Source organism: Gallinula chloropus (assembly GCF_964237585.1).
Source record: "Gallinula chloropus genome assembly, chromosome: 2".
NCBI lineage: Eukaryota > Metazoa > Chordata > Aves > Gruiformes > Rallidae > Gallinula > Gallinula chloropus.
This window is the reverse complement of record NC_140086.1, coordinates 110,206,139-110,233,710: the sequence shown is the minus strand read 5'-3', so window position 1 is coordinate 110,233,710 and position 27,572 is coordinate 110,206,139. Positions and strand designations below refer to the sequence as shown.

General features: G+C 36.5%; 1 protein-coding gene across 2 annotated transcripts in view; it reads right to left on the bottom strand.

Annotated features, from left to right (window-relative positions):
- GOLGA4 (golgin A4) overlaps positions 1-27,572 on the bottom strand; it is a gene marked incomplete at its 5' end in the record, with an annotated part of 70,226 nt that overhangs the window by 10,937 nt on the left and 31,717 nt on the right. Inside the window, 14 exons of one of the 2 annotated variants that reach the window (XM_084280279.1) lie at positions 534-602; positions 794-814; positions 3,710-3,823; positions 6,208-6,338; positions 8,185-8,306; positions 9,064-13,352; positions 14,226-14,381; positions 15,351-15,482; positions 16,547-16,725; positions 22,494-22,641; positions 23,479-23,562; positions 24,579-24,766; positions 26,114-26,252; positions 26,755-26,853. In XM_084280279.1, the coding sequence (XP_084136405.1) occupies positions 534-602; positions 794-814; positions 3,710-3,823; positions 6,208-6,338; positions 8,185-8,306; positions 9,064-13,352; positions 14,226-14,381; positions 15,351-15,482; positions 16,547-16,725; positions 22,494-22,641; positions 23,479-23,562; positions 24,579-24,766; positions 26,114-26,252; positions 26,755-26,853 (5,871 nt within the window). The remainder of the gene's footprint in view (positions 1-533; positions 603-793; positions 815-3,709; positions 3,824-6,207; positions 6,339-8,184; positions 8,307-9,063; positions 13,353-14,225; positions 14,382-15,350; positions 15,483-16,546; positions 16,726-22,493; positions 22,642-23,478; positions 23,563-24,578; positions 24,767-26,113; positions 26,253-26,754; positions 26,854-27,572) is intronic. The other variant, XM_084280278.1, reaches the window with a different exon arrangement.

Genomic DNA, 27,572 nt, shown 5'->3' with positions numbered 1-27,572 from the left:
CAGTTTTAATCTAAACTTCACCTGCTTTTACGAAAGCAAAATGCATTTTCTTTTCAAGGAAGGAAAACATTTTAAAAAATGTGTAATTAAAAACTGTCCCTAAGCTACTTAAGGAAATATGTGTATAGACACATATCTGTAGCAAATGCTATACATATATATGTATTTATATACATTTGTATTTTATATATGTATGCATACATTAAAAAAAAAACACAATAAAAAAGATTTAGTGTGGAAAAAGACCCATAACTTCATGCAGTCCATTGTTCCAGTAGTCACTGTGCAAACATTTTGCTAACCTGTATCACAACCGTGGCTGCTTCATTCTCAGGGGAGACAGGAGCACTTTGAATAGTGAATGGATCTTTTAAGAGCAAGTATGAGTCAAAAGTATTTTAGATGTGTACTATTTCCATGGCACCTGTGTGCAGATGTGATACATCATTGTTTGAAAAGAACTATCCTTTGAATACTGCAAACTCAAAGTATTACACAAGAACACTTTTTACTTGTCCAGCCAGCACTCTTACCTGCTCCTTGAACTCCTGTTCCTTTAGTTTTGAATCATTGACTAGTGTGGTCTTCTGTGCAAGCTGTGCCTGAAAGAAGCCACATATGGAAACAATCAAGAAGCTGCTGAAGGTATGTCATAGGAACCTTTTCAATAAACTTCTTTCTCCTTTTAGCACCCCACTCCACACACATCCCCTCTTAATAAGAATTATTTCCACTTTCAGACTGTTGTGAAACAAAACTATCTGGAGAGCAAAATCAATAAAATTGAACTTACCTGAAGTTCCGCTATTGTGACCTGGAACGACAAGAAAAATTTTCATTAAAAAATATGTAAAATACTGATTATATCAAGCACTAGACATGCTAGAAAGAGATTCCAATTCTGATACAGTGTATTAATTAAGGATGATAAAAATTGACACAGCCAAATCACACATCTAAAAATAAGTATTCCCATAGACAGCGTTTACAGTACACAAAGCTTGTATTTAAATTCTTTCACTTGATTCTGTAAGACTATTACAGAAGTTAAATAAATGTAACAAAGAATGTAGTATTTCTCTATCTTCACAGAACGCATATTAGAGATTAATGATAAATGAATGAACATGAAGGGCATGCCAGAAAATCCTAAGTATTAATACTATTCACAATATAGTATCTTTTTCCTTAATTCTCAAAGTAGCATTTGCAGATGTGAACATTTACCTGAATATTACTTCAGCTTAAGAGCATCACGAGCTCTACATCTTGCAAAACCAGCAATGTTTATGAAGCACAGAAACGATTCTAAACTGAAATTTCTCTCTTTCAATGTTCCAGGTCTAAGGAAAATACTGCTTTAGTAGTCATGTGTAACTCAAAGACTGTACAAGCATTTTAATATCAAGTAATTTATGTGAGAATTATTTTTTTTAAGGGAATCTAGACATTAACTCAGAAATGGTGCATCCTACTTATTTCTTCCTGAGTCTTTTTGGAACTGTGTTGAAAAATAAGGTTAATACCCCTCTCTGTAGGTTCTGGAAACCTGTGGGTTTTCCTACATTTCACTAACAGAAGTTAGGCAAAAAAAAAGTCATTCCTCTAAGGATCTTAAACCCGTATAGTTATTTTTTGCCTCTGAAGAGCTCAACCACCTGATGAGACGTTTATTTTCTCATGCATAGAAAAATTTACTGATAGTTTTACATCCCAACACTAGTGATTTAGGATGTAAGTATTTGCCAACTGTTTAATGATAGTCAGACGAATACTGCTTAAATGTATAATTATGCTTCATCTCAAAGTCAATGCATTATGAGCGATGTTTGGCCTCAGCTGTCAACAAGCAGCACAGGAGGTTTTATAAGACAAAATTCTATGACTTGGGAGACTCCAACTTTAGACAGCAAATGTACTAATTGCCCCCAAAAAGTTGCTTCCATTCAAAAGAAGACTGAGCTGTCTTGCTACTACTGCTGAAGGAAAAATAAAATTTAAAAAACCCAACCAAACAGATGTTGAAAAGCAACAAAAGAAAAGATAAATAAAGGTGAGACAAAAGTCACCACAGCAAATATAAGGCTATTTCATTTATTTGAATGCATACTTAACATCCAAATGTGAATTTGTACACTTCTGCTCAGACATCTGGACAAGGTCCAGTGGCCCTCTCCAGGTTTCTCATCTAGCTGTGTATATGTTGCACATATATGCTATTGTATTAGCTGCAAATATATTGAATATATATTGAACCAGGGAGGGAAAAAGGAGGGAAAAAGAAAAACTACCTCCTGGTCCCAGAACATAGTGTGTCACAGAGTGAGACTCCAATTTCAAAATTCTGTTAAAACAAGACCTGGAAGCCCTCACACAATGTTCTAAATATCTGAGCATTGACTGGACCAGCAGATGTACCAGGAACTATCTGCACGTTCAGTAGCATAATCTACTAGAATAGTTGTGCAGTTTTGAGATGAAGTCACCATTGCAAACAGTATGAAATAGGAAATTCACTTTCAGTTACATCAGAGCTATGCAGAAGAAAGCTTGTGAAGAATCTGCTAAATTTGAATTTAGTTGTAATTCTCAAAATTACTGAAGAAAGCTTGATGCCTGTATGCCAGCAAAATCATGGATACTTAACCACCATACACTCACCAAAAAATCTTGTTTTCAATAACCTGGATGCTTTAACTGTACTTAAACCACATCAACTTTCATGTAATCCCAAAGATGCACAGATAATATGATCCCAATGACTGTCTGCATTTATAGCAGACTACTATAACAAAATAAGTAGTGAAACAATTAACGAAGAAGACCTGAAGATAATTACTCTTCATACTTCTCAGAATCTCTTTATGAGTCTTCCTCCAGATAATAAGATTAAGTAGGATTATCATCAGTGGGTACACAAGGATTGATTAAGAATACAAGGCAGTGATACAAATATTTCTGTTTTTCTAGTTATGAAAACCACATGCATGCCATGGAATAGTTAATAAAAGTAATATAAAGGGCGTTGAAAGCAAGTGCAAGGCAGAAGGGACAGGTGAGCCAATTTGTACTATAAGTTTGTAGTGTCAAATAAATATATTTAGTATCCACATTGCTGTCTGTTGTCAAAATGAAAAATTTTAAACCGAGGTTAATATGAATTTTCATCAATGACTCAACACCTCATACACTTTTTCTCTTCTCAGTGTAATAATCAGTAGTAGTATTTTCAGTGAAGAATTCTTCTAACAGGTGGTCTCGGAATGACAAAAGCACTCATTCAGCCTTCTTTCAATGAAGGCCTTCTGTCCATAACTGATATATCCAAGGCAATATTTCAGAGCTCTTTGGAATTTGAATAAAAACAAACAAACAAACAAAAAACCAACCAAAAATACCCACACTAAAAATACACGATACTATTTCCTTTTCTTCTAAAGGACATCCAGTAAAATCAACATAAAACACATACATAGAAGACAACCCCCCCCCCTTAAAAATCACAACACAACTGGACTTTTTGACACACCATTAAAACAGGTAGGATGAAATGCTGCAGATTCTGAGGAGGTTTGCTTTTGAAAATGATAAAATTTAAAAGAATAGAAACCGCATATGAAAGTAAAATCCAATTAAGAGCAAACTACACAATTTTGTGAAGAGTAAACATTTCATGCCTAAATATACAAAAATGAATGTGCCAGCTCACCTTTTCCCTATTCCAACATTCCTCTTCTGCCATCCTTTGTTTGTATTCCTTTTGCAAGTCTTCTAGCTGTGCCTGCAACTCATGAACCTTTGCCGTCATCTCTTCTTCACGAGCCTTCAAAATACAGATGAAAAAAATTACTAATACAATAAATCATCTAACCACTCAAAACCTTAACTGCAGCAGACAGAAAGCAATCATCGAGAGCTATGCTACATACAGAAAGAATACACTTGAAATTCAATGTAAAGGCTTGTCACAGTACAGGACTACAGAGAAGAGCAAGAAACAAACTTAATTTTGCAGGCAATTACAATTGCAGAGTTAGGATTACAGTTAGTTTTTTTAAAGTTACAAAAAAGAGCTATTTCTATTGCACACTGAGACAGCATTCAAATACAACCCAGTAAGTGTGCTACTGAAGACTAAAACCTGAGTCCAAGGCTTAAAAGATTATGGGGGGTGTGTATATATATATATATTTATATATAAAGCGCCTATCACCATATTGGTAAACATTCTTTGGAACCACTCTCGCAGCAGAGATAAGAACAGGAAAAAAAAGTGAAAGAACAGTGAAAAACGGAATTATTTCTCTGTACTGCCACTTCATAATGTGATGCTTCCAACTTACTTAAGAATAAAACACCCTCCACAGGCAGCCCCTTAGCCCAAAAGCCACCACAAAGCAGAAAAAAGCAAACCTCCTCAAAAAGCTAGTGCATGTGAAGTCACAGTACCCCAGGAAGTTTTTACAGACTAGAGTTTTAAGAACATCCATCTTCAATAAAAACTTTGCTCCAACATCATGACCTCCAGTGTTATTTTTTATCCAGTCACATGACCTTTATGTGCCCTCAAAAATATATCAACAAGTAACCTTTTCTAAGATTTTTTTGTAGATCGTTGCCCTCCTCTAGTTAAAAACCCCTCAATACCTAGCATATTCAGTTGGTCTTATTTTCCCTTATTTAGGGTTTTTTGGGGAAAGTTTGGGTGTTTTATGAATGTTTTTTTCATCAAGAATCTAAAATTTTTGCAATTTCTAGACTACTGTTCAGTGAAATAAATCAAAATTGCATGCCCGTCATTCGTTATAGAGTGTAGAGGAGATGCAGAAAATAAGTTCAGTTCAAAATGATGAATGTCATTTCAGTAAAACGGACCTACCTGTGAGCCATTTTTGTTATAAAGCCCTTACTAAAAAACTATAATTTAAAATATGAAATAATTAGAGATCATGTGGGGTTCCAACATGCTACAGAATCTGTATTTACAGTAAGACCTCATTGTTCTATACAGCATCTGGTATATTCTGAAAATAAAGTGCATGCTCTTTGGATTTAATTACAGCTATAGACTAAGACTTCAAGAAAGTCATAATCTCCCAAATCTTAACCACAAGGCCTGTCCTGTATGCACATGGGAGGCATCATGATAAACAGAAGAATAAACACCTGACATTAAGTAATTTATTTTAAGATCACATATAGGCTTAAAATAGGCCAGCTGGAGCACAACATTTTTTTTTCTCTAATTATATACTTTAGTTTCAAGAAAAAAGACTTAGGCATCAAATAACAGACTATGCTGATTTACAAGTCCTTTAATTAGGGAGAATTTCATGAAATCTTAAGTGATAAAAGTCTTTATGGAAGATAAGAAAACACCAGATAAAGCATGAGAAGTACTAGGGAAGCACTTCAGAAACAAATCATATTAACACACTGAATGATTCCTGCTCATCTTCAAGGATATAGACTCAAATCAAGTGACACTAATTTTTTGCATCATTAACCATGCTTAAAGTGCAACAAAAAGATTATATGAGCAAACAAAGTTATATGAGCAAAATTAATTCTCTTAGTTGGCTTTATCTTTGTTTCAACTTCTTACCAATTATGACACGGACAAACATCTCTGCATACATGTCTTGATGCAAAATTTTTCAAGCCTCTCATGAGCTAAGTCAGGTGTAAGTGGTATAATAACCGGTAACTTTAGGCTAACTTGAGAAAACTTATACACCTGCTGATGCATATGTTGCTATTTCTACCTGAGATGTCAATGAATATGATATACACTCAATTTAACAAATTTTTTTCTTAACTTTTCTGGCAGAAAAGTATTGCAAGCATCTGAAAATAAGACATTCTCTAAACACTTTTTCCTTCCATTAAAATAATAGAAACATTCTCACATATATATTACATTACCTAGAAAAAAAAAACATGAACAGTTTATGGTCACTGTACAAGGACTTGAGGACCTAAGTGTATAATTTTTATTGAACAATCAGAGCTGGGGCTTAATTTTTCATTTTCTTTCACATTCATAAAACACAGAAACAAACACATTAATAGCAAACTAGGTCACTACATGCATCAAGTGTAATTCATGTAATAAAATCTTTAGTGGAAAGAATTATAATTCTTCTGTCTAGCTGTGAAAAGGTTATTTTGAAATGTATCTAAGTCATATCACTATCAAAAAGATACCTCAAGGATTTCTTCATATTTTTTCACAGTCCTTTTTAGATCATCATCTTTTTCTGCAAGTTTCTTATGCAACTGTGTTGTCTCTATGTGATGGTTTTCCATCAATTCGTTTTCTACCTCCTGGGCTTTACCTATAAACATGGTCAAAGAAAAGAAACACATATTTATTTTGTTAAATTATGTCACAACAATACTAAAAAAAGCTTAATCACAACCGTGTAAGGTATATGTAAGGTAAATTTCTTGAGAAAGTTAATTTTTACAGAGTCAGTGATAATTATGTCACTCAATCCTAACACATATGAAGTGTGTTGTCTGCAGTTTGGTATCCAGAGCAATTATTTTCTACCAGAAGTATGTTGTCTCTTTAAAATTTAAGATCACAACCAATTTTCATCAACTAATTCAATTTCCTACTCTGTCTAAAGAAGCGACTGAAACATCAGCAAATCTTGAGAATTTTCTCCCTTGTAAGGAACACCTCCAGTGACTGCAGAGTAAAAAGATACTTTCTTTTTACACTTCTCCATCCTCCAACTTATACTATGGCAGCAAAAGGTGGACAGAGAAGCTGAAATATGCTGCACTGCAGCGACAAGTACATCATATAGCAGACATCATATCCAGTTAGTACCTGTTAGTTGTGACAGTGAATGAAGTCTGCAAGATGCTGCTAAGAAAATGTAATTTGGATTCCCAGACTGATCTAAGTTTCTCTAAAACTCATGCCTCAGGGCCATATATTCAACAATGGGTGTTAAAGGTTTGTACTGCTGAAGCCAAAGCTGTATTACAATGAAAATTTACCAGCATGCTTTCACTTCTACACCCTTACTCCATTTTATTTTCTGTTGCATATATTTCAATCATGAGAAACTCTTGCCATGACTGGTGCAAAGGAATGCTAGACCAAAGATCTACTCTGCAGGGTCAGGAAGAACAGTTACAGAGAGAACTGAAAGGCTGGATCAATAAGCCAAGGCCAATGGCATGAGGTTCAACAAGACAAAGTGCCAGCTCTTGCATTTTGGTCATAATAATCCAGAGCAGTCCTAGAGGCTTATGGAAGAGTGGCTAGAAAGCCACCTGGCAGAGAAGGACCTGGGGGTGTTGATGGACAGCTGTATATGAGTCAGCAGTGTGCCCAGGTGGCCAGAAAAGCCAACGGCATCCTGGCCCCTATTATGAATAGTGTGGTGAGTAGGACTAGGGAATTGATGGTCTCTCTGTACGCAGCATTGGTGAGGCCCAACCTTGAGTACTGTGTTCAGTTTTAGTCCATCACTACAGAAAAGACATTGACGTGCTGGAGCATGTACAGAGAAGGGCAATGAAGCTGGTGAAGAGTCTGGAGAATAAATGTTATAAGGCGCAGTTGAGGGAACTGGGGTTGTTTAGTCTGGAGAAGAGGAGGTTGAGGGGAGACCTAACTGCTCTCTACAACTACCTGAAAGGAGGCTTTGGAGAGGCAGGGGTGGTGGGGGGCGGGGCGGGGAGCTGACCTTTTCTCCCTAGTGACAAATGAAATGGCGTCAAGTTACACCAGGGAGGTTTAGATTGGATATTAGGAAAAACTTCTTCACAGAGAGGATTGTTAGGGATTGGAACAGGCTGCCCAAGGAAGTTATGGAGTCTCCATCTCTGGAGATATTTAAAAGACAGATGTGGTGCTGAGGGACACGGTTTAGCAGTGGATGGCAGGTTAGGGTGATGGTTTGACTTCATGATCTAAAGGGTCCGTTCCAACCAAGACAATTCTATGATTCTACACAAGTATTTTCCTAACTGTGCTACAAGTAACATTTGTATGTTGTACGTTATTTCCTGAGCAAAGTAAGTTTTTTCCATAGCTCTCTATGCATTTGTAAAACACATGTTGTCTTTATCAGCCACAGATAAAACCCCCTCCCCAAAACATATGAAGATTTGGTTTTCTGGCTATTTTACTGATTACAGTTATATTAGTATTTCACCTACTGATGGTCTCTTTTACTGCTGTTTCCAATTCTCTCTCTTTTTGAGCCAGCTGAGTATTGAACTCCCTCATTAACTGCTTTATTGTCGAGTTGTGCTTTAACTCAATGTCTTCTTGTTCATATCTGTACAAAAAATGTTAAAAAATACAGTAAGGAAATAAAATGTTTAAAGAGAATGAGAGAACAGTTTAGGAAGGTAGGAGATCTAGGAACTTCTCCAAAGCTATTTTATAATGGGATGGGTTTGTATTATATGAATTCTCTGGAATTCAGGGAGGCTTTCTGCTGCCCTCCTACTGAATTCACCTGGAAGCCATAGTGTTTCATTTAAAACCCCCCCGATTAGAACCCTTCCAAAAGATAAAGAGTTTTTGCTAAGGAAGTTAACAAACTCCAAGTAAAGAATGTGCTGCACAAAAGCAGAATTTGTAGGGAATTCCTTGCTTGATAAACCATTAGGTTGCTGAGCTGTATACCACATTTTTGTGCAGTACATATGAGTTAGTCTTTATATCACTTGAACAGGAAGCTCTCAGTACTAGGTTTTAATAAATTGGATTTCCTGGTTGAGGAAAACAGAACTATAGTTTATATTCTGGCAATGCTGAAAATTAGCATCACTAAAACAAATCAAAAGCAGTATTACTTTGCCAAAAGACAAACCACTTTTTAAACTGATGGCTCAAATATGTGTTCACAAAGTGCTACCTTCAAGTAGCTCTTTTCTTGCTGTTTCTCCAAGGTCTGTTTAGAAAAATGTTAGAAAAATACCAGTCATTACGTCATTGTTATAAATAGAGCTTCAAAACATATTTTTGAGATTTTTGTGGTTACAGACAAAGCAAAGAAATGGCAACAAGACCAGGAACAAATAATGTACCTGATTTTCTGCTCCATTTCTTCTAAGGACTCCTTCTTTACTATGTCAAGCTCCTGTTGATGTTCTTTCCGCAGGGTACGTAAGTCTTTCTGAAGATTATTCACTTCTTTCCGTAGCTTCTGTTTCTCCCTTTCGGTCTCTTCCAGTTTAGTCTGGAAGTTTTTCTCCTGGTTCTGCATATCATCTAGTAACTTCTGCAGATCCAAACTAGACTTACCCTTTTCTTCAGCGCTTTCCTCAAAAGCTTTCAGACTGTCATTTCTTTCATCCAACTGTTGCTGTAAACTTTTCAGCTTTTCTTCATATCTCACACTTGTAGCTTCCATTTCAATCTTATGCACTTCATTTTCCTTGACTAGATTGTTTTCCAACTCTTTTATCTTCTGTTCTAAAGATTGACTGCCTGCCTCCTTTTCTTGCAGTTTTTTCTGCAAATTCCCAATTATATTTTCCATATCAAGGTGTTTTTGTTCTTTAGCTTTTAATTCTTCCCTACTGCTTGCTAAATCATCGCCACAACGAGCATGCTCATCCACTAATGATGCATATCTTTCAGCTTGCTCTTCAAGTTCTTTCCTGAGGTTTTCAGTCCTACTCTGCTCTTTCTGATGGCTCTTCTCAACACACTCTAGCTTTTTAAGGAGTTCTTCCTGTTTCTTTTGCAGTTCTAGATGAGTCTCATTACTCTCTTGCTGTTCCTTTTCATACTTCTGCAATAACTCCTCTCTTTCGGTTAGGCCCTTCTGTAACACATGCATTTTCTCTTCATACGTCTGCTGGACACTCTCAAGCATGTTATTTTTCTCTTGTTCTCCAGCAGCTTTTATACTCTCTACTTTTTGCAGCATTTCCTTCTCTAATTCTGTGGAGTCTCTTGTTGACTTAATTTTTTCTTCTAAGGACTCAATTTTGGCCTCTTTCTCCTGCAACTTTTGTTCCAAGTCTCTTAACTGATTTTCTCTTTCTTGTTTAAATTGCTGTTCCTTTTCTTCCATCTGAGACATCAGTTGCTTTCTAATAGAACCAATTTTTTGCTCTGCCTTCTTTTTCAGATCTGCCAGCTTAGTGCTGTTCTCTGCATTCAGTCTCTCTTCTAATTCTTTCAGTTCTTCCTCTTTACTTTTAAGCATTGATGACTTAATTTGATCAAACTCCCTTTCCTTTGCCTCAAATTCAGCTTTCAGTGAACCTATGTGCTTCTCAAGATTAAGCAGTTTTTCTTCAGCCTCCTTAAATCTGTTGTCCTTCTCAAACGCTACCTTCTCCGCCTGCTGGAGCTGCCAAGCTATCTCTTTTTGCTCTGTGTCTTTTTGTTCGTTATACTTTTTAAGTTCCTCCATCAAGGAATCGTTTTCTGAAGTTTTCTGAGCAACGTGTTCTTCTAGTTCAGCAATTCTTGCTGCTTGGTTTTTTAACTTTGCAGTTAACTCACTTTCTTGCTTTTCCCTCCTGCTTTGCTTTTGTTCCAATTCACTTTTTAAACTACTGAGATTCTTGCTTTGTTTAGCAAGCTGCTCCTTCAGTTTATTTAGCTCTTCATCTTTTTTATTGCCTTCGGTATTGCTCAACTCAAGTTTGCTCTGCAAATCTTTAATAGTATCATGATTTTGTGTAAACCTGGTTTGTGCTTTCATCTTCCACTCTGACAGCTTGGCCATGCAATGGTCTACCTGCTCAAGAGCTGATGCTTTTTCTTGACTCAACATCTCAACTCTGGACGATAACTCTTGTACCTGGTTTAATAACTGCAATCGATCTTCTTCATGTTGCTTGCTTAACATGGACATGGCTTCTTCCTTCTCTGATAAACTGATGGTGCTTTCGAGTCTAACATTAAGATCATTAATTGTTTTGTTAAGAGCAGAGATCCCAGATTCTTTTTCCTGGAGTTCTGCCCTCATTGAGGTGACAGCATTAATATTTTCAGATAACTCTTTCCTCAGCTGTGTTATGCAAGTTTCTTTTTCCGATGCTGCTTGCTGCTGATGCCCTCCCTCTTTTTGCAACTGTTCCTTTTCAGTTCTAAGTTCTTCAACGTCAGCTCTCAGGGATGTAATTAAACTTTCCTTCTCTTGCAGCTGTTGCATTGACTTTTGCAAAGTAGTACTTGCAGCAACCTGATGCTCTGTTACTTCTCTAAGTTGAGCTTCTAGATCAGGAATCTTACTTGTTTTAATTAATACTGCTTCTTTAACTTTCGCAGCTTGGCGCTCACACTCTGCAATTTTGCATGTTACTCCGACAAGTTTTTCATTACACTTTTCAATTAATTCATCGCTTTTTGTTTGCAACAAAGCTTCAGCCTTCTTCCAACAGGCATCTAGCTGGGCTGCAAGTTCTCCTGCCTGCCTTTTAAACTCAGTTTCTTTCAGCTGAATTGCTTCTATTTTTTTCTGATAATTTTCATGATCTTTATATTGAGAAGACTGCACAGTTTGGAGTTTCTCTTCAAGTGTTTTCAGTGTATCAGCCAGCTCGGTAATTTTGGCTTTGTCCTTTTCTTCAACTGCTTTCTGTTTACTGAGCTGTTCCTGAAGTCCTGACTGCACTTGCAGGGACTGATTAAGATCACCTTCCAATTTTTTCAACTGTGTTTTTAGGTCACTTTCTTTACCTGACAAAGCATTCACTTTAGCCACTGACTGCCTTAGTTGTTCTTCCAATTCCTTCAGGGACTCCTCCATCTTCACCTGTTCTTCCTTCAATCGGGTTATTTCTGTTCTGGACCCCTCCTTCTCAGCACTGAAGGTGGCAAGTTTCTGTTTCAGGTCTCCAACTTCCTGCTCCTTCTCTTGCAATTCCATCTCATGTTTTTCCTGGAGCTCTTCAACCTGCTGATGGAGTTTCTTTTCCCAACTCTGGGTAATTTCTTCCAACTCCCTCCTATGAGCCTCAGCTAGACTCTCTAGTTGCTCTTTCTGATTAGATTCCAGCTTTGATACGGCATCGTTGATTCCAGCTGAGCTGGCGTGTGCCATTTCCAACATCTTAGCATTGAATTCTCTCTCTTTCTGACTGAACTCCAACTGCTTGTTCTCAAGCTCTTTTAGTTTAGCTTCCTGCTCGACAAGTTTCTTTTTCAAAGTTTCCTGCATCTCTCTCGATTTCTGTTTAATTTTCTCCATCTTGTTCTCCTGACGTTTCAGTTTACTTTCACATTCTCCTTGTAAAGCACTGATTCTCTCCTCTGCAGCCGACAGTTTCTGTTTAAGCTCTTCCACTTGCTTGTTGTGTAATGCTTTCATGTGCTCAATGTCATTTTCTTTCTCAGTTAGACTTCTCTTTGTCTCATCTGCCTCTCTTCGGAGATCTGTCAGCTGACACTGATGTTGTTGTGTTAAAGAGGTTACTTTTTGTAGATTTTCATTGCTTTGCTCTTGCAAATGCTGCTTCAGGTCATGTACCTGAGAGATGTATGCTTCTAGTTCATTCGTGGCTTCACCTAGATGGGATTCAGTTCTTTCTAGCTGCTCTCTGAGTTGCAATTTTTCACCTTCAAGATCTGTCAGCTTTTGCTGCAGCTTTGCTAAATCCTTTTCATAATTCTTTGCCTGCTCATTAGAAGTACTCTGATGAGACTCTGAAAGTTCCTCTAGCTTTGCAGACACTTGGACAAGTTCAGCTTCAGATCTTTCAGCAGATTCCTTTAGTTTCTGTTCATGTGCTTTTAGCTCCTCCAAACACCTGTCTTTCTCCTCCAATGAATGCTTGAGTTGATTGACTTCCTCTTTGAGCTCCTTCTCAAGTCCTTGAACTGACATTTTGTGCTCTTTTAACATCATTTCAACTACTTCTTTATGCAGTTTCCTCTCTTCTTCCAACTTTCCTTCCCACTCTTGCTTTGTTTCACACACTTTATTATTCAATTCTGAGAGCTCTTGTTCTAAATCATGACGCATTTTTAGTGATTCTGATAACTCTGAAGACAGAGCTTCTAATTCTGTTTGTTTCACATCAAGTTTTTCTAATGTCTTTTCATTCATCTCTTCTATGTGTGCACGGAAAACTGTTTCTTTCTCTTTCAAAATTCTATCTATGTCTTGTTCTTGTTTCTTTCTAATTTTTTCTATTTCGGTTGCTTGTTGTTGCTTTAAGATTTGAAGTTTTTCTGTCCAAAGCTTTTCCTGCTGCTGTTTCATGTTTTCCAATTCTTCCTTGTGTTTTTCAACCATATCACTGATTTCCTTTTTACGCTGCTTTTTTTCAGACTCCACAGTACTTAATTCCTCTGATTGCTTTCTGCCATCTTGTGAACACTTTGCAAGAGAACTTTCCAGTTCGAGAATCCTCTGTTAGAAAATAGTTTCATAAAAATATAAATATTCAAAAAGTAACATGTTGATCAAATTTTTTAACAATCCCACTTAAGAACACATAACTACTAGTCATTTATTCCATTCTTTTTAGTCAGTATAAACCTTTCATTCATCTTGTTTGTGTTTAATTTTGCTTCTATTATGTGAATTATTTTTCTATTTCACTTCAGTGAAAATAGATGCAATAACAACCTGAAAAATTTAACTAATTCAAATAAAATAATTCTGTTTATATTGATGAGGGATATGCTTAGATTTTCTTATTAAGCTAAAGTACTAATACATAGGATGAAAGGTATGGGGAGTCTACATGAGTATTGCGGAGCTTTGTACATATCTACTGATCCATACTAATTCTGCCTCTTGTGGAAATGCTGCTGTAGAGTTAAAATGCTTTTACAGGCACAACTCTCAAACTAATATTTGGGAGTGGATGAATTAGACACCAAATTCTACTAGCAGATAATACAATCTTACCCATTACATAAAGCAAAAGACATTTCAAAGATTTAAGTACATTTTTTACTTACTCATGTATCCCTACAAGTGTATGTATAGTAGCGGTACCCAGAAGGTAAATAATTCAAAGCTTAACTCTCCTATATAACGCACATAAAAATAACATAGATGGATACAAATTCATATCCCACACCATGATATAAAGTAAATGTATTTCTACATTTTGCTATCTAATCACGTAAAAAACTAGGGGCAGCAGCATACTATGGCAATATGTTACATTTCACCCAATCACAATAAATCCATAGTACTTGTAAACCTGTCACAGTTCAATACATACTGAAAGGTAATCTCGTAAGCTTTTACCATTTTGGAATCTTTACTCACAGTTTTAAAAGTCTCTACTTCTTGATGCATCATCTGAACTTTCTTGTCACACTCTGACTGTATCGCTTTCTTCTGCAGCTCTAATTCTTCTAAGGCTAGAGATTCTTGCTGCTCTTGTTCTTGAAGGGTTTTTAAACACTCGCTCTGATTTTTTTCCTGCATCAAAAAATGCCGATTAAAACAAACTATAAATATATCCATCACATCTTCAATAACAGTATAGTAGGATATTTACAAATGAGTTAACAGGAGTCATACATTAACCATGTGTATTTACTAAATACACAGACATTGTCTTTCACCTGTGAAAACAAAATTTTTACAAATCACTTCCGTTTTCTCTCAGGAAAAACTGTTTGCATGAAAAACATGACACAATCCAACCTTTCATTTTGGTTTGTTTACTATGGTTAATTGAGAGTAACACCTTAGAGCAAAAAAGGTCTGTTGTCACTTGATTCCACTTCTAATGGGTTTTTTTAAGCTTCTATTTCTTGTTACAAAAATAACCTGAGAAACAGGTAGAAAAATATAGTCAGGAAGAGACTGTCAAAGTCCCTTGGTCCTAGTCACCAACCATCATGGACAAGCGCAAGAGAGAATATACTATTTCTTAGGCAAAATTACATGACAATCTAAAAGTAGACTGCAACTTAGGAAAAGGAACAAAGAATCCCAATGATTCCTCTCAGACTAACCTAGAAGAAAATTCTTTACTGAGGTCAGACATTATGAATAGTTAACGCTGATTCGTAACACAACACCACCAGACATAACCCTGATTCATAACACAACACCAACACTTGTCAAATAACAGCCTCTTTCACTCTAGTTGCTGTGGCCAATCACCAATAATACAGAGGAAGAAATTAAAGAAGCCCAAGTCTCACAAGAAGAGACTTCAAAAAAAAGTTTTTCCCACAAGATGCAGCTGTTAGTAAGCAGTGGTAGTGATTAATTACCATTATTGAGTCTGGATCATCGCAGCTGCTGAAGTCTCTGAGCTCTGTGACTTTTAGAGGAGACTCATATCTCCGAGCATGGGACTCACCGCTACACAGGGTGAGACTAAGAATTCTATAGCACTTAGAAAAATGTCTTTCTACATATTTTAGGGACACTTACAAGAGCTGCCTTCATCTTCTCCTGGAATGCCTTTTCTTGGGCCTGTAATCTCTCGTGTAACTCCCGATCTTTGGTAGCCATTTCTTTTTTATGGAACTTTTCCAGTTCAGCAACACGTTCCTCTGAAGACTTCTGTGAATCAAAGTCAGAAAAACACAATTTAAAAATATTAAATAACAAAAGACTTTGTATTATTTCTTAATAAGAAAAGCAGTGCAACAGAGGAAACCACAACCATCTCTTTCCTCCTTTAGAATATGTAACAATCACTGGGGCTGCTTCATATTTAGCTCTGTCAGTTCTTATTTTCAACTCTGAAATCAGTCATCTTCCTTCTCAAATCTTTCACAGCTCTACAAAAAGAAACAGTATGTTTTCTAAAGACTCTTATACCAAGGTGAACGTAGTATTTTCAGATTTAGTTAAATTGTGATAACGAATTGGAAAAGGAATTAGTCTGTAGCTTTTTCTGTATTTTTATTTCATGCACCAGAAAGTGAAGTGGTGATACTCTATGTAGACAGCAACCTACTATCTACATATTTGATTTAAGAATGTTGTAATGCAAGTCAGTCATCCCCATAAGTCATCAGCACGTTCACTTAGAAAAACTAAAAACATAAAAAACATCAAGACGAGAACTACAATTTAAAGTAGTTCAAATTTACAGCTCAGCAGGGCACATGCAGTTCTTTTGCAATTCCCACCTGCATAGACCAGATGAATCAAATTTTAGCAATTCTTAACTAGTAAACAGTTTTGGAACAAGTTCTTAAATGTTTACACATCCTGGGCTAGGATAATCATTAAAAGTACTCAGGATTAAAAGCCAAAATTCCAGAGGAGATGTGTGAGTTGACTGCCATTCATTTCTTCTTTTTAACTCCCTTTAAATCCTGAAGTTTATTTCTAGTAAGTAATTTTATTAAATACTGTGAACAAAGAGCAATACTGTTCATTTTTACATGCACCTCTAGCATACTGATTTTAAATTAAGAGGGAAAAAAATGTACTTGGCGAATATATATTTATGTTAAGCAAATCTTTAATGCCAGGAATTAATTTTATAGAATTTATTAAACAGAAAAAAAAGTGACAAAGTTCTGATATACTTTATGTATTTTACAGCTACATTTTAATTGTAATTGAATAATTAGATTAAAAGCCAGCAATATATGGAGAGTTTCAGGTTTTACCTTCATAATCTCAACCACCTCTTGTTTCACTCTGGTTAACTCTCGTTGAAGATTTACCCTCTCTTCTTCACTTGCCTTTTCTACTGCTTTGATTTTTTCATCCATTTCTGCCTGTAGTTTTTTCCGGGCTTCCTCTGTCTTTTGGGCAATACTCAGAGCCTTCTCAAGTTCTTCAAAAGCTGTAAAAAAAAATAATAATAAAAAAAAAAGTCAAGAAATATCTGTGTCCCTTGATAGAAGAACAGAGTTCTCAGTGATTGTTACACAAGTAACAGAACAAACCATCAAGAATTTATTATCTAGAAAAGAAGAAGAACTGGAAAATAGCAGTGAATGTCTTCCAATATATTCTGTAGCTTCTATTTCTTCCCTTAAAACCACTATAATATACATAAACCATATACATACACTTAACAGCTCCTATTCTGGCTGTATGTGCTGAGTAACTTTAAAGAGGAGGAAAAAAGTACCACAAAGAAAAGGCAGTTCACAAGTTCTTCCACTAAAAGATGCAGAGGGAAGTATAAACTAGGAATGACTGCTATGCAAGTCAGTTTTTACTGAATAATGAGAGAGTTCTTCCTGAACAGTACACTGAAGTTTAATAGCAGGCACTTTATTTACCTAACAGTTGTTAATTTCAAACTGTACTATCTCTATAAATCTTAAACTGTGAATTTGGTAGAGTCTGTAATTTAATTATTTTACTGTTTAAGGTAACTACTGTCTGCAATTCAGAGACACTGCAAAATGCTTGTGTGTTATGAAAACTGTCCCATGCTTCTAAATGTCACAAATAAAATGTAAGAAAAAAAAATTGACTCGCTCCCAGAAAACTTTAATATTTCTAAGATGTTTCAAAAGAACAATCCTGTTGCAGTGATGAAATTTACTTATATTTGCATGAGATACAGTAATTAGTATTATAATTATCATTCAATACCAGTTTCAAGAGTTCCTCACTGAAACTGAGCACAGAATCCATATAGAATTACACAAGACTAGAACTTGATCCCTATATAAGGAAAATCTTTGAATAGATTGTGAAAATGGAAAACCCCTGCTGCATATCAAAGAAAGTCAGTCTCAAAAGTCTGCTATATGGTTAATTTTTTGCATAAAATAAGTCTGGAAAAACACCTCTGCAGAATTCAAAATAAGAGTGCCAATATCAGGACTGTAATTTATCAGAGCACAATCCCCCTGAAAGGATATTATTCTAGCGTAGTCTGGACTATTTGGATACTATTCTGGAAGCAGACAGAAAAAAGTAATTGAAGTGTGATTTAGTATCCTAAGCTTTCTTCCAATTAGGATTTTCTTTTTGGGTTAGAACCAAGAGAGACATGCATCTCTAGTCTCCTTGATGCACCATTGCTTAGTCCGCATTAACAGCAGTTCTTGCAATCCCTGGGTTTTTTTTTTTAAACTATCTTGGATAACACTCAGTTTGAGAAGTAAGTAATAATTTCCATTCTGAATCTTCTGATAACATTCAAAACTGAAGCTTTTAACCATGATCTATATTTTAGGACACGCTGCAAATAGGTTTTCAAGTAATATAATTCCATTAAATTGTATTCACCCACATTCTGACCTTTTCCAGAATTTTATTGTTTTCTGAGGCAGCCTTTCTCTGACTACTCACATCAACAGCAAGAATCATGTTTTAGAGCAGAACAGGGTTGTTACTGACCCTGACAATACCAAAGCACATGACGGTACCTACTTTTTCACTCCTGGTTCTTCTTAAGTAATAAACACTGAAACTCAGTAAAATAAAATTTAAAAAATAAAAATAAAAAGAAGAAGAGCACTAGAAATAGTTTCCAACAGCAAGACCGTCTGGAACATAATGCAAGCATGCACAAGCACAGTTCTTTACAGTCCCCATCAAGGCATTTTCTACCTGGGACCTGCAGGACAAGCGCGCTCACCCCTTCACCACCCTGAGCACAACTCAGTTATGAGCACAGCCTGCACAAGTGCCTTTTGAGAATGGCACTGACTTCCCCGGTGCTTCTCTCAGTCATACCAAAAGCACGCACAGCCAGCAAAGTGGTCTGACTCCTTCAGTATTACAGAACAAATGGCTTTAAAAAAATAAACGAGACAAAGAAGAAAACCCCAAAAACCCAAATCAAATAACCTTGCAGACCTTTATAAGGCATAGCTTGAAGATAAAGCCTGCAAGTAAAAGATCTTGTTATTTCACTTTTCCATACAAGTTTTCTGATTCTTCTTCTGAGGGACATACACTTTATTTTCATTTGAGAAACCTGGTAGTTCTGCAGAAGGAAAGAGAATGTGTTTGCCATAGCCCATAAGTCCACCAAGGAGAAGATCCAGGGTCACACTAGGATTGACTACTGATACATAATAGCTGAGCTACATGCAGTATGACAGCTGCATCACCGTAATATCAAGCAGGATGCTGATACAAAAGCTAGATAAAAGCTGATGGATAAAATGCCAAGGGGGGTATGAAAGCACAAAGAAGCAACACTTCACAGAAACACACTTAGCTCTCTAAAAGTTAAATTATATGCATCTCAGGCACTTTTAGCACTTAAGCAAACAGAACATTTTAATTCTAAGTAGTTAATTCTAGTGTAGCACAACACAACCAAGTTTCAATCCAGCAGAGGGCTAAACTATGATCAAGGAGACAGAGCATGGTTTAAATTATTATTTTTCATCTGTGGGAGATTTTAATTCTACTGTGGATAAAAGCCTGGAATAAAAGTGTGTGATTTTATCCAAATATATCTATTCTGAATGTAAAGAGTAAGGGTACTGCCTGTGTTCTTCCCCAGCCAGCAGACCTGCTGTTGAGCAAAGATCTTCTAACCCAGGTGCTGGTGAAATGAAGTCTCACAAAGGCACAGTGGCAAATCAGGAACCACAGCAAGCACACCAACAGAGTCTCAGGTGACTCCTGCAAATTCCTATTCACATGACCAAGCCAGATAAACCATAAATCTTCATATGCAGTATATAAGTTACACAAATTGAGCCTGAGCAAGCTTGAAAAGCTGAGTTTTATAAAGCGTGTGCTACAGAGTTGACTGCTTTACACATGCTACTCCAAAATACTTGCCTCTTCTACATAGCCTAACACTAGTCTGTACTGGAAAGACTTGCTTAACTCCCCAAGCACTGCAGATGTGTTATCTTCACCTACAGTGCCATCTACTGCTGAAAATTGTGAAGATAGCACTGAACAGGATGGCAAAGGAGGGATTTACATGCTTCCCTGCTGAGGGCTCAGGGTAGGCATCTTGTCAAAAACTTGAGAACCAAAGGTTTGAATTCATTTCCTATAGTTGACTTGTGCATTGAGGCACTTTAAACACATAGTCCAACTTCTTGTTTCTCTGCAGAAAGGTGCAAAGCTTATGTGGATGAAGCTTGCAAAGAAATATTGTCTACGAAGTATGGCAAAGAGAATGAATTTTCTTTCTAAAGATGTGGGGTTTTGTTTCCTGTACAGAACATATATCAGTAATCTGCATCCTGAGAAGTCAGAAAGGACTTACACCAACGAGTCTCAGGAGAGACAAACTTCAGTTTTCCAGTAAATTCACAAAATAGCTTTTTTTCAGTAAAATGTACATTGCAAAGCATGAAAAAAAAAAAATCCCCCAAACCAGTTGCACTTATTTCAAGTAAAAGTGCCTGAGAAGTACAGAATTTACTTTTTAGAGCCCAGTTCAAGCACCCAATGTGTGATGTAAGAAAAAAGAGCCCTTACCCCAGTCCTGTTCATACAAGGCTTGGGAAAGGCACCATGATTCACTTATTGGCATGTGTGGATGCACAAAAACAAGATGCTCTGTGAGATTTTAACATAATGTACCTCTAACTACAAAAAAAAAAAATGAACTTCAACTGGGAACGCGAAGTTACAGTTTACACAACACACACAAAATAAGCGTATGCATCTTTTCACTATTTCAGTACACAAATAGGCATTAACATTGAATCAAACACTGGTGCACTTCACTAAAGTCACTGAATTACAAAGAAAAAAGCCAGACATTTAACTCCAGGGAAGTTAAAAACATGAAGTGGATAAACATGACACTTTCTGGCCTATAATGTAGCACTATGGAAGTAAATTCCCACTCTAAGTGTATTGTGCTTATGTTATTTTGCCATAATATACATTAAATTCGCAGTTCCATAAAGACAATATTCCATGAAATCAATTCTTCACTAAATCATAACACAGAAAAAGAAAAGTCTAAAATTTAAAGTCATCTCCCATTAACTATCCAAGAAACAGAACTTTAAACTCGTTAACCTCAAAACATGAAACTGCCAAATTCTTTGAACTGGTACAGCTCAAAGGTTATGAACCAGAAACAATTGCAGGCTCTCCCAGTGTCAATGGCAGTTTTCTCCAATGTCTCAACAATATAGTTCAGTTGTACTAAGTTGCACTTCCATTGTACATCACAGCAATTTTGGAATGCATAAAGCCAAGGAAAACCTAATAAAGATCACCTTACAATTTTTGCCTTAGAACTTATCTTTAATTTTCCATGGTTTTCAACATTTATATATACATGCTTAGCAGAGTACAAAAATAAATGTACTCAAAGGTTAAGTGGATGCTTATGCACCATAAAAGTTACCGAAAATACTTGAAAATTTTATTTAGAAGACAGCATATTTAACACACAAATCTCCCCCTATAAAAATCCAGTGTACTTAATGCATTATTCATAAATGAAAAGTTAAGTTTCCCAGGTATCCAGAACATCATCTCTAACCCATTTTCAGCTTCTGGCAAACCTGAGAAAGCTACTGTATTAACCATCGTATAGATATTAGTTCATAGTTAAGAGGTTTCTACTGCTTAAAAAAATGCTGTTTTAAACAATTCTGACAATATCTATCTGCAGAAGTATTAAAATATTCTTCAGCTTTTAATCATTAAGAAAAGCTTCTTAATCTCTAAGACCTGAACAAAATCCAACTTTAGCAGAATTTCCAGAGCTAAAAAAAATATGTGCAACCTGAAAAGGCAAACACCCAAAGTGTTATTTTCACAAGATGGATGTTCAAGCTGCTTTTCTGTATTACAGCAGAACGTTCTGCCCAAACAAATCTTGAAAATTAGAAGTTCTGAACTAAACCTATGTAATTTAAAATAAACTTCTATGAACTGTATTTTTTGAACTTCTCATAGCTTTATAGAGAAAGGAAATATGCATAATGATTTATGCAAACTAATCACATCTGAGTCTGCCAAAAGAGTGAAGTCCTTCAAGATGCCTGTGAAATCAAACTGAATTCTTCTAACAGAATTTTGGTAGATACAGTGCAAAACAATTTCACTGTTTAAAAAACAAAGGTGGGGCAGCTTGAACTTTTAACTTAGTTTCAAGTAAAAGGAGCAAGCTCACATAATTAATGTCACCTAATTTACATCACAAGTAAACTACAGCATATAATAGTTACATAACTGCCAGATTTCAAGCCTGAAGCAAAAGGAATCATCCCTGCTGTTTCACTACAAGGAAATCAGAAACGCTTCTGCTACAGTTACTGAAAGAAAATGCTTACAATGGTTTTAACGCCTCCTCTTGTTTCTAATTTCTTCCGAAACACTTACATACTGCTATGCTCTCTATGTAAAATTTTTGTGGCATTATAATGATAATTTGCAGGTAGGTACAACTTTTCCCCCTAAAGTTATACTAGCAGAAACCTCTATTATTCTCCTACAAATGTGAAAGTACAGCTGACTTCAGCAGTTTCCTTCCTAACTCCAGCTCAACTGGTAACAGGCACAAACCTGTGAGTAAACACCCCTAAGCTCTGTTGACCAGAAGTGAAGTTAGTAATGATGTTAGCAGGGGTGGAAGAGCGCAAGACGACCACGCTGAAGCTTTGTCACATTGAAATGTGAATGCTAATAATCTCCAGAATTTCTTACCAGCTTTTTCAGATTTTTCTTTCTGTTCTTTTAATTCCTCTCCTTGTGTAGTCATTTGTTTGATCCGAGCTCGCAGCTGGGCAATCTCCTCCTCCTTCATTTCCAATGTTTCATGCATCTGCCGCTTTGTCTCTGCAATTACCATGCCCTATGGAAAAGGTCCTTGTGATAAAAAGCTAGCAAATAAATACAACATATAGCTAAAACAATTTAAAGCCAGGATACAGTCCTTGTCAGGAATGAGCTTTAGTCTATTACTACAAGACGAGGGACCGTGGATTTTTTTAAGCCAGAAAACAGAAAATACTAACAAAAAGAAAGTAAGAATAACATTGTTTTGAAGAATAGCCAAAATTTATTTAGCAGTGAAAAGAACTCCTTCAGCAACTAAAAACCATTAGAAAACTTTCTCCTTCTGGTACAGATACTTTTATTTGAAATACATATTCTGTAAATAGGCCAAAACTAGAAGCACCGTAGCATGCGTGCTTCCCCTTAGAGAACAGGCACATATGAGTTAGTCATGCTGTTTATTACAGTACCAGAAGTCACACCAAGTATCAAGACTCATAAAAAATAAACCACAAAAAAAACTTTTAAGGGATAAAAAAACCTGGAAAAGTTTCTAAGAAATTAGTTACTTTTCCTTTATTGGTCATTCCTTAATTAGTTTGTGCTGTATCTCATCTTCATTAGTGTTTGGTTTTGTCAGGGTTTTTGTTTTTAAAAGAGCTGGCATTGAGGAGTGTATTCAGCATAATTGCTCCATCCTAAATAACAACAACCTCCGGTACTACGTATAACCTATCAGACAAACACCCTAAAGTATCTACACAATAAAATTCTTAGATAGCTTAAATCACTTGCTTATTAAAACATAAACCTAACCACATCAGACAACTAAGAACAGCTTCTAATAACAAGAGTTCTAAACAGTCTTCTTCAAAGATTACACAAAGTTTAAAGAAAAGGGGTTTTTGTTTACCTTGTCTTGTTCTAACTGCTCAATCAGATTCTTTGCATCACGTAGCTGTGTAATCAGTTTAGTCTTCTCAGCCATGTGAAGGTCCTAAAACAAGACCCCAAACACAATTTAAAGCACTGTCATCTGTAAGAAAATAACGCCTTCTGACAGCAGCATAGGTTTGGCTCTTACCCTGCACTATGCCTTGGAGAAAGAGTACAGAAAAGAATCCAGGGAAAATAAAGTAGGCAGCTTCAAATTACATTTAAATCTCCCAGTGCTAGACTGCCTTGTGGCTTCCATATTAATTCAGGTATCTGAAGGCTTCATTACAGCCTCCACAGTTGTTTCATGGGTATCAGAACTGCTACAGTAAAATCAGCAAATAAAAAGGTGCCAATGGCACCTGCTCAATTTCCTGCACCTCAGTGTACAAGAGGTTCTCAGCAATATAAAGTAACTGCTTATTACTGGCCTTGCTTGAGAAAGTCCCTAAAACACTCCAGTCTTTCAAACTGGGCTAGTGCTGAGACCAACACAGAAAAAGGAATCCACTTGCCAAAAATGAAGTTGAATACAACCATACTTGCCACATTTTAATGTTTCCATTACCATCAGCAACCTTACTTTTACTCCACACTTGGCACTGATGGCATTAAAAGGAAAATTGAGCAAAATATCAATTTATTTTTGGGACAGCACTTATGTTATCTTCACTGTATTGTGCTCTCTACTGTCCCTCCTGCTTTTCTGTGTTTTCTGTTCATTTAAATAACTGGTGCCTCCTCCACCATGTCTTGAAGGTTTAGCTCTGCTATACCTTTCTCGCTTTACCTCCTGCGTTTTGTGCTAAGACACACTTTTCCTCACTCCAACTTCCCAAAGCTACTTTATATCTGATGCCATTTTGACTATTGTTCATACAGTAAGGTTTCACACCCCCTTTTACAGCTTTTTGAGTTATTGTACAATGCTTTCATTCCAGGTGGGAATCCACCTTTAGCTCAAAAAAATACAGAAACAGTTTGTTGAGCAGTCTAGCCTATTAATAAATTTTGGATATTCTTGAGATCTTACTGTGTTTTAGTAGCTACTCATAAAGTTAAGAGCATTTTCTGTACCTTCATTTTCTCCAGCTCCTGAAGTCTCTCATCTAACTGCTCTTGAAGCGCCTCTTTCTCGTTGGTTAACTGGGCACAGCGCTCCTTGTGTGACCGAATCATTTCTTTACAACGCTGCAGCAAGTTCTCCTGGCGCTTCACCCTCTGATTAAGAGTTTCCAGTGTTTTAGCAGAATCTTCATTACCCTCTACAAGACAACATACCAACGATATCATACACACACTGTTTCCAAAATGTATACCTGCAGTCATCATTCACATTGTGGGCGACTCACAGGTCTCCAAAGCTGTGCAAAGTCTGTAAAACTTCCCAGTGACAACTCTAAGACCCAGAAAGGTGCTACACATACACAGAACAGTAAATACAGCCTTTCACTCCAAACTCATTTACAAAATCCCCATCATTAGACAAGCTTCAAAACCAAACTGTTACTCAACAAGGTTTTCTAGGCAATTAAGAAGTCATCATGACTTATAAACCTGCCTGCTGCTACTAAGAGAATATTCACAAGCAGGAAAAAACAACCCACTAAGTAATGCAAATCACATCTCTCAAGTGCCAAGCACACCTGCCTGTTTTCCCAGGTCTGGACACAATGTTAATTCTAAAACATCCAGGTTGGAAATACTACACTCAGCAGGATAAAGGTCACAGTTAGCATCTTTCCAAGGTGTACTCCCCTGTCTTCTGCCCTGCTGCTCTGGAGGCTGTAAGAGTATTTGGCATGAAAACAGTATCTAAGTCAGAGGTTCTATTCACAACCGTAAGTCTTACACACTAGAGTCCTGAAGCAAACTCCAGCACAAGAGTCTTTGTTACTGGATACTTACTAAGCACTACAAAAGACATGACACTGGATAAGAAAATCTGTAATCTAACCAACCCTTTGCCTCCTCCTAACATACAAAAATCGTGGCAGATGGTGAAAAAAAGTTATTTCAAGATGCACAGTCACCTCTGTCTCAAACCTGCCTTTTGTGAAGGATACCAAAAAATGACAGTTTCATTATACACATTGTATATCAGCATTATAATGTCCCTTGCTCAGTAATCAAATGCACACACTACTGCGAGTCTCATAACTCAAATAACCTTCTGATGTGAAGTACGCTTCGACTATTCATTTCTGAAAATATCAAAATTTATCTTTGCTTTTATGTTTTTCCTGATAGAAAAAAAGAAAAAAAAAAAAAAACCTCAAACAGACTGGCAACTGGTCTCCTCTTTGAACTGCAGGGCCAGCTAGTTGCTTATGGGGGACAGCAACAACCCCTCAACCCCTACTGGCAAAATCAGTAATTACAGCACTATCCTCATTGACAAAGGCAAGACAGGACAGATTTGAATTCTTATGCAAATTTAGTAGCTTAGAACGGTTATTGTGTCCTCTAGGTGTCACAGTTTTCAAAACAACTGTCTCCTAGAAAATATATTCTTACTATGACATTTTCAGCTCTAAATATTGTTACTCCATCATAAACGACAGGCTTATTCCCCAAAATTCAAGATCCCTTGAAAATGCTCCAATACCTACCATTACTTCCTGGTTCCACAGTATTTTCGGTACCGCTTTCTTTTGTAGGACTTTGAACTTGTGGTTCGGACTGGGTATTTGGATCAGGCAATTCGGTGCTTATCTGACCGTTCTGTAACCTCTGCTTCAGCAATGATACCTAAGCAAAGTATTTTTTTATTAAACAACCCAAGGATTCTAAGTAGAACATGTTTTCATATTCAAAACTGAGAGAGTTAAATAAAAACTGGTATCAGCAAGTACAGAAAGGAAAAATAGGATATTTTTAGTATTTTTAAAACCAGAATTATGTTTCTAATTAACAAAAATAGTATCATTATGAGTGGAGAAACAAAGACCAATTAAGCAAAACACAAACTTGCCAAAGCAATTTTAGCTCAAACATCTGCTAATGTTATGTTCTGGATTACAAAGGTATTTAAGTGCAGATCAAACAGTCATATTCAGCGTGAGTGAGATCTTACAAAGTTATCCTCTTCCACAAAGATGCACTTAATTTCTAGATAATCATAAATTCTAAAGAAGCTTTACAACACTGCAGCAATTACAATAAAACTCGGACATGAATTATAGGAAAAACATAATGAAAAACAAAAGGTTGGAAAAGCAGTTTTACCTAACTGTCAGGTAAGGTATCTTACCTGAGTTTGCAGGACACTAATAAGTTGATCCTTTTCTTCTAAGGAAGCATCAAATTCCTCTTGAAGATGTTTCTTAGCTTGTTGATCCATCTGAAGCTCCTGAGAATCATAAACAAACACATCTTGAGTGGAAACTGAAGTGCGAATGCAAAAGGCTTATCAAAACATTAAAAAAGAACATTAAAAATACATCTTCATAATTGTGATCCCAGAATACAACCATAAAATAGATATCCAACCTCTAACATTCTGTGATTTCTTTTACTATACAACATTCCATACAACACCCCATTATAACACCACTATTATACTAGCAAGAGGCTAGACATGATGACAAATTATAAAGGATTCTTTCTTCCTAGAAAAAAAAAAAATCTGTGTTGGGATCACTTCAAACCTACTCTTGAAAACTGTTTTCCATGCATACATTTCTCCTGGAAATTGCAGACTGCACTTTGGTAAAATACTTTCGTGGTTTTACCCCGGCTGAGAGCCAAGATCCATGCAGCTGCCTGCTCTTTAAAGGAAAAGAGGAGGGGGAGAACAGCGAGAGGGGGAGTTTGAGGAAAGGGAAGGGAAAGGAAGGGACAAATAACAACCCCAAACCCAAGAAACCAAAATCCCATGGGTTGCGATAAGGATAGTTTACTAAAATAGCAGAAAGATAAAATATAACAATGCTAACAGGACTTTAGAACAAAAAAATACATGAAGCTGTTGATACACAATGCAGTTTCTCACTGAACCCACAACTCAGGCCGTGCCACCCAGAGCCATCCCGGAACCCGACCGTCCCCCAAAAACCACGCGTCCTGGAG